At 29.8% G+C, this 13,182-nt stretch overlaps 1 protein-coding gene across 1 annotated transcript; it reads right to left on the minus strand.

Annotated features, from left to right (window-relative positions):
• Positions 1-9,843: 9,843 nt before the first annotated feature.
• Positions 9,844-10,434, minus strand: LOC112680405. Its single transcript, XM_025550492.1, has one exon. It carries the CDS (start codon positions 10,432-10,434, stop codon positions 9,844-9,846), a length of 591 nt encoding a protein of 196 aa, XP_025406277.1.
• Positions 10,435-13,182: the final 2,748 nt, after the last annotated feature.

Genomic DNA, 13,182 nt, shown 5'->3' on the forward strand with positions numbered 1-13,182 from the left:
CTGAACACATAACTGTTGGCTCTTACCACTTCTCTAATTCGGATTTAATTATTTCGACCAGTGTGCATGAGATGCACAATTCGTCTGCCCGTCGCTTGCGGTTGACTCTTATAACCGGCTGGTCGATTTTGACTTCTTGTCTGTGGTATGATTAGCCGACGAGTCACAAACCAAAATTTTCTTCCGGGTCCAGAAAAAGTGTAAAATTTCATATCTTTCGAACAACTCCGCTGACAAAACACCATTCTTTTTTTTATATTCCAAGAATCTATATTGAATTGGATTTACTATTGTTAATAATTTTTTCTATAAAGTACAAAACAATTTTACAACATTTGTGTACTATGTAAATTACCGTTCTTTTAATTCATATAATACAGTATAGTTTGCTATAATGTAATAGTTATTAATAAACTAGAGCATATTACAAAGATACATATACAAAGCAATACTGTACCTCCGTAAGCTTGTACCACACAATGTTTATGACACACATTACTGCAAACATGTAACATAGTTTTTATCACTATATTCGTTTTAATTGTTGCAAACAACGTTTTAGTTTTTTGATTTTTGTCTTTATTTATCGTATTTTTATTAATCTATAATAATACGGAGTAAGAAAAATTAATTGAAAGCGTTCGGTCTAGATAAAGTGTAAAGCAACACTTTGTCGGAAAATTCCGACAAAAATTGAAACTCACTATGACTTTTTATTGTTCAATTTTTTTTATATAAAGTTACTTTTGCACAATTTTCTACATTTAGTTAACAAACATAACAAAAGGAGTTCATTAAATTTATTATCAGAATCTGATTCAAAACTTAAATTTACTAAATTTTCGGCTATTATATTGCTCATGACCTAACCGAATGAACAGTGACATAGAACTGCGTAATAATATGCGTTTCAATTTATGCCCGGCCTTACAATTGTTGGACTCCTATTGGCCGTAACTGAAAAAATATCCCAGTGCCATTATTGATTAAATAGCTACAATATAATATGAATATTACAGCGATTAGCTTAAATTATCTGAACCCGTCTGATAAATATAATTAACGTAATATTAATGGCGTTATATACAATAAACAATATTAAAATAGTTTAAAGGTACATTTTCCTATTAAGAAAAATCCATTACAATCAAGTTGAATGGATGGTACAGCATTAAAATCGTGGGGAATCATGTACAATTTGTGAACTCGTTTATGTTTACAAATTACAATGAAAATCTACACGATTCCGCAATTTTTGTTCACCACCACTATACTTCGTGTTATTCATTTTTTTGTTTTTTTTAAGCGACCAGTGTCTTCGTACTGTGGTAATTATTAATTCAAGCATAAATTCCTATAACTGATTTGAAATTTTTTTTTGTCCTTAATTAAAAAAAAAGAAAAAAGTAATTAAGATTTGGCTGCAACAAAAATATAGATCAAAGAAAAATTATGTCTCATGAAATAAAAGTACTTCATTTTTTAATTCCAATTATATATTCATTTAAGATAAAAGTTATATCCCTAATGAACGTGTGCTCTATCTATTTTACATTTCTCGTGATAAATTTAGTGTCTTACTTTGTCCTGGATCTGATTTGAATATTCACGAGTGAGTATTGACATATTTACATAAAGAAGTGTTGATTATACACACCACAACAGTGTGTAAATTATTTACACAGAGAAATTCAAAACAATATACAGCACTTTCGCACTTTCTTGTTTGAATTGATAAAAGATAGTAAATAAGAATACTAAAAATATTATAAAAGTAATCAAATGATTAAAAAAAAAAAATTAGAAAAAAATTTTTAAAATAAGAAAAATACCAAAAAAATATTAAAGGGACATACCTGTTTTATTTTTATAGAATGATTAGTGGTGAACTAATCGTCAACGGTTTTCCTACATTTATATAACCATACGTATATTTACACGTATGTACAGAACAATGAATTATAGATACTCGTATTACAGATTGAGGTATTTGTTCACATAAAAATAGTTTAATATAGAACGAACCAATACAGAGGAAAGATGTTTCTCAGACCGTAAAAAGTTTAAAAATGCGGTGCTTGTCATGGCAAGTGAGAACCGTAAAAATTTATATTATTTATCTTGATTAAAGCATACAAAACTGCCTCTGAGGTATTTCTGGGTAGAAAAATTAACTATAATAACTGTATAAAAAGAAAAAGACAAATATTCTGTAACCAGAGAAAATCGTAAAAAAGTAATATTTAAATTAGAGAAACCATGTTATGATATAGGAATTAATTCAAATTAGTTGATCCAAATTAGATTTATTAATAAAAAAAAAAAATAAAAATAAATAAAAAGGTAAAAATACGAGTAAAATTTTGATAAGGATATTATTTTAATACATAGTATAGTGAAATTGGTAAAAACACGAAAATAATGTTAGAATAACACATAAATACATAAAAAACTAAACTAATCAGAAGATTAATTACTAACAGTGGCTTAAAGAACAAAAAAAAAGTTTAAAAAAGCTAATCTGGTGGTTTTACTATATTTTTTTTAAAAATTTTACCAAAAAAAAAAAACAAATTATTTAGAATTATCAATCAATTATATGGCCTTGATTCTTATGAAAATACATATTTTTATTCAATTAATCTAAAATAATTTTAATTATAAATGTCGAGGTTTCACAATGTATAGATTCCTATGGTAAGGTTATTAATTTTTGTTTTTGCATATTTTGTATATTTGAATAATAATTACTTTGAATATTATATTTTATAAATTATAAATGAAAAAAATTAAATTGTTTTTTGATTTACAAAACTGATTTTTGAATGTTCATATTATAATTACTAATCTATAAAATCTGCATCCATCATATTATCCCTGGTTTTGCTCTTATACAAATTATTTTAAGTACTAATTATCATCATCGAGGCCCATCAATAACCAAACACTAGAATAACGCGTTAGTTTATAATTATGTATTTAGTTCACAGATACGACGTAAATGTATAAATGTAAATGAAAGAGTTAAAACAAAATTTGAACATTCGATAAAACATTTTCTGTATTATGACATTGAATAAGACTATTGAGAATATCGCGTGCACGTAAAATCATATGTTTCGCACTCAATGACGTAATTTAAATTTTTTTTGGAACATTTCTAGACATCCTTTTATTTGATTGCCAATTCGACGACTCATTTTACCAAAGTACCGATTAACGTGGATGGAGGGGAACGTCATATCAGTCCCAAAATATAATGATTTGTACTTCATACACAAGTACCCGTATAGTGTACGACTCATTTTTCTGAATTACAAAATGCCAATGGCTTTATAAAATACGTAATGATAAGACGATGGTAAGAGAATGACTACGCAAAATTTACAGATTCATATAGATTTTCAAACATTGTTCAAATACGATTCTCCGTATATTTTATATCTAGCCACATGATACCGTATGATTTTAAATACATCATGGTTGTAAAGTCCATCTAACTCGGTTTTAAGTTCTTTCTACTTTCTTCATTCTCCTTTAAATTTTCATTGAACGATTCCCCCCTCTCTCTCTCTCTCAGCAATTTTCTCAATGACATTGTGATTTGTGACGTAAGCCATCAAATTTTCAACCACCCTAGCCTATCACTCAAATGTGACTACATATTTTTTCTTCGCAATCCCTCTTATATCCTTTTTAACACCAAAAATATCATTCAATAAACCAACAAAAAAATAGTATAAATAATATATTATCTTTTTTTTAACCATTCAGGATTTTTGATTTAATTTTTATTTATTTTGTATAATCAACTTACGCTTTATATTTTTCACATATTTCTCTCGTTAATACTAAAATTTTAAAACTAATTGTTACACTAAGTATTTTTATTAATTTATTTTATTTAGTTATTAATTTAATTTAGTTTTTTTTTTTTTTTTTTTTTAATGTCAATGTTTCAACAACAAGATCATTATCCTATATTTATACATATTTACTTTACTCTTAGGTTGCTTAATTTAATCAAAGTGATTACATACTTTTATTATTTTAAATTTTATATTTTTTGTTATTTAAACATATTATAAATTAACTTAATCTTAATGTTGTACGCTGTGTATCCCATTATTATTTTTTTTATGTTCATCGCGTTTATCGGATGGGTTCAGGTAATTTAAGACGATCGCTGTCATGCTCATATTGTATTCAATCTAACATAATTTACTTACAAGATAAACCGCAGCGAACAGATATAATTATTATAAACATCGTAACGCAATATTGCCATAATGCACAGATTATATAGCACAGGGCCAAAAAACGGTAGCTCTACGACACACACACTTTGTCAAACAAATCGTGAAGAGATTTGAAAATTGTGTAGCACGTGTTTTTTAATCCGTTGAAACACTGTTGACAAAATACCACAACGGAAGCCGCTAAGTGCTCCGATGTGGTCAGTATATTTATTTTAAATTTTAGCGGGAAAATTTTATTAGATTTGTATGAAATGTTTAAAAGTTTAACGGGTTTTTGTACATAAATTGCCACTGCTTTGATACGCGCTCACAGCAACTGCAAATCACCGGTTTAAATAGTTACAACGGTAACACCTAATCCGCGGGGATTCGTGAACATACCGTTTTGGGTACCTATTTATATGCAGTCATATACTCGGATAACGGTCGGCTTAACCGAATCGATAAACATTGGAACATCGTAACGCCATCCCGAAACAATTATATCATATTATACAGCAGTTGCGTAGATATTGAGGAGGGGAGGGGTGATGGAGTGGGTGGATCACCCCCTTCCGCTAGGAAATTTTTATTTATGATGTTTAATCATGGTGGAGTTTAGGCACGTAATTCATAGCTAATAAAATAATAATGTATTTATATATTTTTAAAAAAAATAAATATATAAAAAAAAACCCTTCCCTTAATCGATCTCAAACTACGTTACTGTTATAAAGTCTGGGGTTGCGATACCGTACGAAGACCGTTTGTGTCGCCGTCAAAAGTGATTTACAAAACAAAAATCTTCGACCACCGATTTCGATCGATGTAATGCTCCGCTTGATCACCCTGAACCCGCGAATGCTGGTCCAAAACTGTAAGTGACCTATTAACTTTAAAAATATCTGTTCCGTCAATAACGTTCCACAGTCTCTCGGCCACTGCGTTTAATGAATTAGGTATCATTACGATTATTGATAATGTTTCGTTATCACGGTGAATACTCGGTAAGAAATAAAAAATAAAATAATAGTAAAGTCGACCGGCGCCATAAGAAAAGTTCCATCGCATTATGTAAAACACATACTTCGTGAAGACGAGTATTGGGGGAGATGCAATAGTTATGCGCGTTTATCGGCATTATTACAATACACATATATAGACGATCTAGCTGAGCAGAGAAAATTGTCGATGAAAACAAATTCAATGGCTCGTGTGTGTCATCCCGTTCACGGTACGTTGCTGTTAAATGTTGGCGCATTTTATGGTTCGCACAAAATCAAGATCCGAAAGCGTACAGAAAACGTAGTCACACGAAAAAATACGTACAACAGCTACGTACTGCATCGTGGGTCGTTAATCAAAAAAAAAAAAAAAAAAAAAAAAAACATTCTTTTATTTTCTTTTCATCTTTTTTCTTCTTTCTTGTCAACACGAATAAAAAATAAAAATAAAGAGTATGAAATTAATAATCCCACATTAATATAGAGTCGAGAATTTTACGAAAGTTGTTTAGACCATCGGAACGTTTTCCTCCCCCATCCCCTCGTCGATAGCCAGCACTTATCGCGTGAGGAAATAAAGTTCTTGGCAAAAAGATCCCAGAGATCACGATATCACAACCACCCATATTTTCGTCTTGATCCCTAAACGTGCGCGCTGTGTGTTTGCAAGTCTCTTGCCGGGCGGAACGCGTGACGGATGTATATACGTACGTGCGCACACGGTATTTCCGAACAACATCGGGTGCACCGCATGGGATGTTGTGCTTGCCGAGTGTACATTCTTACTGTTAAAACAATACACACCGTCGCCGGTAATCGTTTCAAGTGGCCCAGCAAAACGATTGGAGTGGACTTAGAACTCGCACACACGCACACGGTTATTTCGTTTGGATCGTAAAAATACAGCAATACGTGTCAAGTCGATCAGTACACGGGCGGCTTAAATCGAACAAATGTAATTTTATGATTGCATTATGACAATACGCACGGTTCATTGTTTACAGTGGGCGATCGGGCTGTATGAAGAATCAACGCATTCGGATCGACTGATGCGTCCGCGATCGACGTTTTACTTGATAAAATGTACTATATTATATTCATTCCGTTTGTACATGTTACATTCGTTGTATTTTTCCCCCATATAATTCCATAATTTAATTAGTTCAATCGAATATTATGAATTCAAGAAAACGATAAACACTAATAAACGTCCAGTGAATGGGACATGCTACGTGTGAAGTGAAAAACGAATAAAAACGTATAATTTGACGTGATGATATAGCAAAATACAAATTTGTTATTCATCCGGAGCTATGAAATCCTCCTGCAATGGACGAAATAAGCCACCTGGATATTTTATGAAATTGTTGGTTTTAGTTAATTAAACAATTTGCAGTAGTCGATAACGATTTTGTATCACGATGAAAATGTAACAATGAAAATGTATACATATAGTGAAGTTAATTAACATATTAATTGGATGTTCAGTTATAAAGTTAGTTGCAGAGCATGGTACTAGCTAAAATATAGAAATCAAATCATTTGTTATATCTGATGAACATTGTTAAATGTTTAAAGGCCGTGTAATTATAGTAAAAAATAAGTTTTGCTACAGAAAGTTTTATGGATTTTCCAATACGATCGCTAGTACGACAACAATTTCAAACTTAGAATAGAATGATTGATCGCCAAAGTCAATGAATTCTACGAGACGAGTTCTAGATTGCTAGAATTCTAACATCAAATTTTTCGTTTTTTTCTTTATTTTATTTGCGCTTTCAATGTCAAAACTATCTTGTCAAGAAATAGTTGTTTGGATTGGAAAAAAAAAACATAACTTCTACAACTTTGTAATATCGATACTTACAAACTTTTTCTTCCGTTGATTGTACTAAAAACTACGAAATTCTCGAAAATTCTCTATGGAGTTTGATAAATGTATATTTTCGAATTGTTAACTTATAGGTGCACGTTTTTCCGAGAAAATATAAAACATTAATCCAATCCATTTAGATTTGAATATTATCAATTGGTTGTCTTTACTAATATTTTTAATCCTTTCCTAATGCGTCTACTAACCGATGTGTTAAATTCAAGTAGATCTGAAATTTACGGACGAATATTCAACGATGTTGAATTAACCATCGGAAAATAACTGTCGATATTGACTGGTACATAAATTTAATTTCCACGTGGCGTTTTTCCCCTAACAGAAACTTTTCCGATGGTAATTCAATTATCTACACCGTAAACATTCAATCAAAATACTAAACTATGTGTTTCAATTAACTACTAATGAAGGGATGTGTTGGAATTCAATTAAGGTTTCTTGACAAAGATAGAGTTTTATAAGATAGAATTATGTGCGTGAAGTTGGCCTCCTTAGATCAAGCTAGCAACTCCAAACCTTTACAGGCATTTTGCAATTAATTTGCCATTATTTGCTTTATAGTTTTCAAATTTTGCATACCCACGGTTTTTCCGGAAAAACCTATTTTTGATTCGAGGGGCCAATTTCACGACAGCCCCCCAATTTTAAGCTAGCGACTCCAAACCTTCACAGGAATTTTGCAATTAATTTGCTATAATTTGCTATGCAGTTTTCAGAATTTATATATCTATGATTTTTCTGAAAATTAATGTATGAAATTCTTTATTCTACAAAGCCCTCCATATCCAATTTCAAGCTATATAGTTATTAGAACCTATGATCAAAAAAAGCATCCCGATATTGTTTGATTAATATTATACTGATTTCATTTTTTGGCAAATAATTTGGATTGCAATGCAGATTCAAAAAAGTTTACACAGTGGTGGTGCCACGATTTGTTATTGGAAGCGTCAAAAGGAAGTCAAGTCAAAATATTCAAAAATTATTTTTTAGCACAACCCACAAATAAAATCTATAAGCAATATGTATTATCTAGGTAGGTACTATATTTAGTTAAAAACATAACGAACGAATAGTTATTTTATTATAAATAGCAAACTGGACTTATGAGGAATTTTGGTGCATTGTGTTCAAACTACATTCCATCTTTATATTATTATATTTAATAGAAAATCATTTTTACTCAATAAACATTAAAAAAAGAAAATAAGTTGTAATCATATATCAATTACGTGAAGATTAATTTACAAATTTATTTTATTTTGCATTATAGCAAGAACTCATTTATATTACGGTATTTTAAAATTGAATACGAGTTGTGAGTTGAACTGGTGTTATGTACAATGAACATATAGTAATAATATATTAGTATATGATTATAGTAACATATATTATTCGTTGTGGCTAAAATATATTACAAAAATAAATTAATTCTGAGCACATTCTGTACAGCTAATCTCACCAAAACATACATGTAAAATGATAGCCAAGTTCAATACTATAATATATGCCCTGGTTGTTGACTTCAACGACAAAAGAAGTGAGATCTAAATGGATGCCAAGTTCAATGTTCAGTCCAGAAATTTATTTATAACAACATAACATATAATTTCATCTTATCACTTAGAATAATGTTTTGAAGCCTAAGGTCTGACTTGGCTGGTTTCCATATACGAATTATACAACTAAAACAGTCATGCAAGAGCATTATGTTCCATACCTAGTTTCTACCAGCAAGTCAAATTTTTAGAAGGATAAAAAAGAACTCACAACTTTAGAATTTGCGAAGGCTATAACATAATTCGTATATGGAAACTAGCCAAGTCAGACCTTAGGCTTCAAAACATTATTCTAAGTGATAAGAAGAAATTATATGTTATGTTGTTATAAATAAATTTCTGGACTGAACATTGAACTTGGCATCCATTTAGATCTCACTTCTTTTGTCGTTGAAGTCAACAACCAGGGCTTATATTATAGTATTGAACTTGGCTATCATTTTACATGTATGTTTTGGTGAGATATCATTACTTTTTGTTTGTAAATTATTAATTGCTACTTATTCACGATAAAATTTTTTGTTAAATTATTGTATTTTCCTACGTTTACGGGTTATAATTGTTTTTTTTGTATTATTATTTATATTTTCTTGTACTTTTGAAATGTCGGAGTGAATTGCCCATTCAGCATCTGGTTTTTTTTTTACGCGTTTTCTGTTGATACTTAATTTGGCCAAGTCGGGGCGGTATAGCGTGCGCAGGCGGTTGTACTCTACAATAGAGCTCTCTTGTGCCTTGATTTGACTTGGATCTATATTGATAAGATGTACTCCATCTAAGGTTTTAACTCTGGAGAGTCCAACGTAAGCCTGCCCTTTAGTAAAAACAGAGGAGCCTATATCGAGAAGAGCTCTGTCAAGGCTAAGGCCTTGTGATTTATGGATAGTAATAGCATATGCTAAGCAAATAGGGAATTGTTCTCTGTGTACATATACATTACTCAATATCTGAAACTTGGTCTTGACTCGTTCTAGTTCGTAAATTAAATTATGTTTAAATTGTATTGTAATTTTACGTGCTCTATTGCTGTTGTCGACGTCCCAATGTATATTTTCTATGTTTCCAATGGATCCGTTTACCAGTCCCTTACTGACATCTATGTTTCTTCGCAACATTACACGTGCACCTATTTTTATTGTGATGACATTTTCTTAGCCAGCAGTGAGCGATGAATCATCCTCGTTTTTTTTGAGAACTTCATTTTCTCGTTTTTTTAAATATCGTGGACAGTCTATTTCATCTATCGAATTTAATTTCATTTCTGGTTGCTCCATACTTGCCAACATTGCAGTATTAAATTGGTTACACATATTTTTAGTGGGAAATAAACATACTGTATCATCGGACAGCAGTCTAAAATAGGATATGATTTCTTTAAGCCGGTCGTTTTGATTTTTAGCAGTTAATTTAAGAAGTCTATTAAATAAAGTGCAACTGTCTTGATTTGTTACTACACCCATTCTAAAACGATTCAACATTTCACCGAAAAGTTGGTCGTTTTTTTGCCTCATGTTGACAGTCAATTCCTCATAACAAAATAGTGTTTTCCATAAATTTGGAGCACTAAGGGATCCTAAACATTTAAGAACATCACACGACTTCAAATTTTCGAATGGTGACAGTTGTCTCACAGGAGGCAGTTGGAGCAGATCACCAAACAACACTATATGAATCTTTCCGAACCATCCGTCGTCAACGTCACTGGTATCATATATTTCTGTTAAGCGAAGATGTATGTACATTAATGTTATATTGGAAATCATGGACACTTCATCAATTATTAAAAGTACTACATCTTTTAACCGCGGCAAATATTGTGTTCATTTTGACGATTCATTATTTTGACCGATGATGAGAATATTATCTATGTTTTGGAATATAAATAATATTTATATATATTATTATATGATTATCTAACAATTTTATTTGGTTTTTTTCTTTTTGTTTATTCTTAGTACTGATAATTTTTCCCCCGAAACGACTTCGTTTCGATCGTCGATAAAAATAATTTACCATGACGTATTCTATAAATACAGTTTATTACTATATACTATAATTCAGTTACTAACATTAATAATAGGTATTTATTATAAAATATTTTCTGTTGTATACAGAGTATAATACTATAATATATGTAAAGTTAATATAAAATTATTTTATCTTCTTTTGAGTATATTATTTTTAATTATCATAATTTTATTTACTATAATTTCTACTGATGGGTGGATAATTCATAATTGTAAGATTAATTATTTAATTATGGCGCGCGGGTCGCCAATATCGACACGACGACACATATCGACTGGACGTATTTTTGGAGCCGCGATTTAAAAATTTTCAAGTTTCTGATTTTTTCCTTTATATTAACCTAACTACCTATTTGTATGCCAAATTTGAACTTTCTAGGTCATCTGGAAGTGGGTTAGAATTTTGATCTATAGGTGAGTCAGTGATAAAAATGACGATTTTGGGACGTTAATATCTAAATAACGGTTTGAGATATGTTTATGAAATTTGGAAAACATATGTATCTAGTAAGTCTCAATATATGAGCCAAATTTGACATGTTTATGTGGAATAGTTTTTGAGTTATGAAGGGGTCAAAAGTGGCTCCAAATGGTTCGTGTAATATTACACACGGTGCTGCTCGCCAGTTCTGTTAGCTAGAACTTGGCTTGACACGCTACCGCGTGTCTAGATCACTTGGCCTTTTTGGTTTTTTGGTTTTCCCTTATATATCTAGTTGATTATTATAATACTACCCACACAGTGTTTCTAAATTTAGACATTCATTCAGTTAATATTATTTTATATTAAATGATATTTGATATTTTTCAAATTATTTTTCTTATTATCAGTTATTCAGTGGTCTGTGTTTCTACTGGTATAGTATTCAAAAGCTATTTATTTCATTTTATTATAATCAACAAAATGACAAATGACATTGGGAAATATACAACAATCTAATTAAAGAAATTCAGAAAATTTCAAATTCAGATAACTCCACATTTAATTATATATGTAAAAATCTAAAATTGTTTTTTTTAATAATTATTAGTATTTCATTCCTTAATTTTTTTTTTAATAATTATTTTAAGTTAATTTTAAATAAAAATAAGAAATATTTAAAAAACTAAATTGTTTGGGATATGTTTCTAAATAATATATGATAAAAAAAAAAAAAAAAATGTAATAAGAAAGACAGTAATATATAATCTATAATTTAATTTATTGCTTGAATATAGGATAATTTTTAAAGATTTTGTACGATTTAATTCTTAAACGAAGTTAAAAAATAAATAGGAATTCTATCATAAATAAAGTATTTCCATAGGTGATAAGTAATATTGACTTTTTTGATAAAATTAATTTTACTTCAGATTTCATAGAAAAAATATAGAAAGAAGATCTCAAAAATGATACTTAAATTAATTCTAATATTAACATTTTTTGAAAATGAGGGGGCACATAACAGGAATTATTTGAAAATTATGAGTTTGTTTTCTTCAAAACGTTTTACATTTAAAATATTTACATTACTTTCCGCAAACAGCACAATAATATTGACAATCTATCAATACATATCAAAATAATTTTGATTGTTTCAATATATTGAACACGTCTTCAATATTATTGTCAATATCAAATATTCATCAATAATGTTAATCGTGTATGGGCCGCTTTACCTTCAAAAGTGTTACATTGGACCACATTTTTTTAATGTTTCCAAAATTAAATGACTGCCTATAATCCACTATCGAAGTTTTATACTGTTGAAAATTACGTTCAACGTCAGTTGAAGTAATTTGCCCACATTTGAAGAAAATTATATCATCACCGGTTAAATAATCTGGCAAATCCTTCATTGAAATTTATTTTCCAGTTAATATTTTAAAAATGTTAAGTATTATTTTAAATCTACTTTTTTCTTTTCTCTAACCTCGATTCCCTCTACAGAGTCGTTCAATTTATTTTGGACATATTCAACAGAAGATAATGAAATATTTTGTTTCAAACTTTATAATATATACTCCTGTATAAATCCAAAATTTGAACGAATGTGTGCTAAATTATCTTCCATTCATATCATCCTTCATAATGTCAAATAAAAAATTGAAAAATACAACACAAAAATATCTAGTATGAAATCTCAACACGAATGTGTTTATTTTTTTGTTTACGAATTTTCAAATTTAATCTTCATAAATTGAAAAATACTCTCTAAAATATTGTGAAATTAAAATCTATAAATCACCAAATAATATACGTCCCGTTGATATTTTATTCGTAATGTTTCGGAACGAATTAGCAATTAAATCCAGCTCGTTTGGCAACAAACCCAATAGTCCGGAAAAAAAAAAAAAAACGATGAAAATGCAACAACTTCCGATCCCTAATCATCTTCATGAATATTAACAATACGTCCGAGGTTTATTAACTCACACGTTCCAGTACCCAACCGCCCCTTAGTTTTCAGTTGTAGAGGTTTT

Source organism: Sipha flava, unplaced genomic scaffold (genome assembly GCF_003268045.1).
Source record: "Sipha flava isolate LNK unplaced genomic scaffold, YSA_version1 101_pilon_pilon, whole genome shotgun sequence".
NCBI classification, from domain to species: domain Eukaryota; kingdom Metazoa; phylum Arthropoda; class Insecta; order Hemiptera; family Aphididae; genus Sipha; species Sipha flava.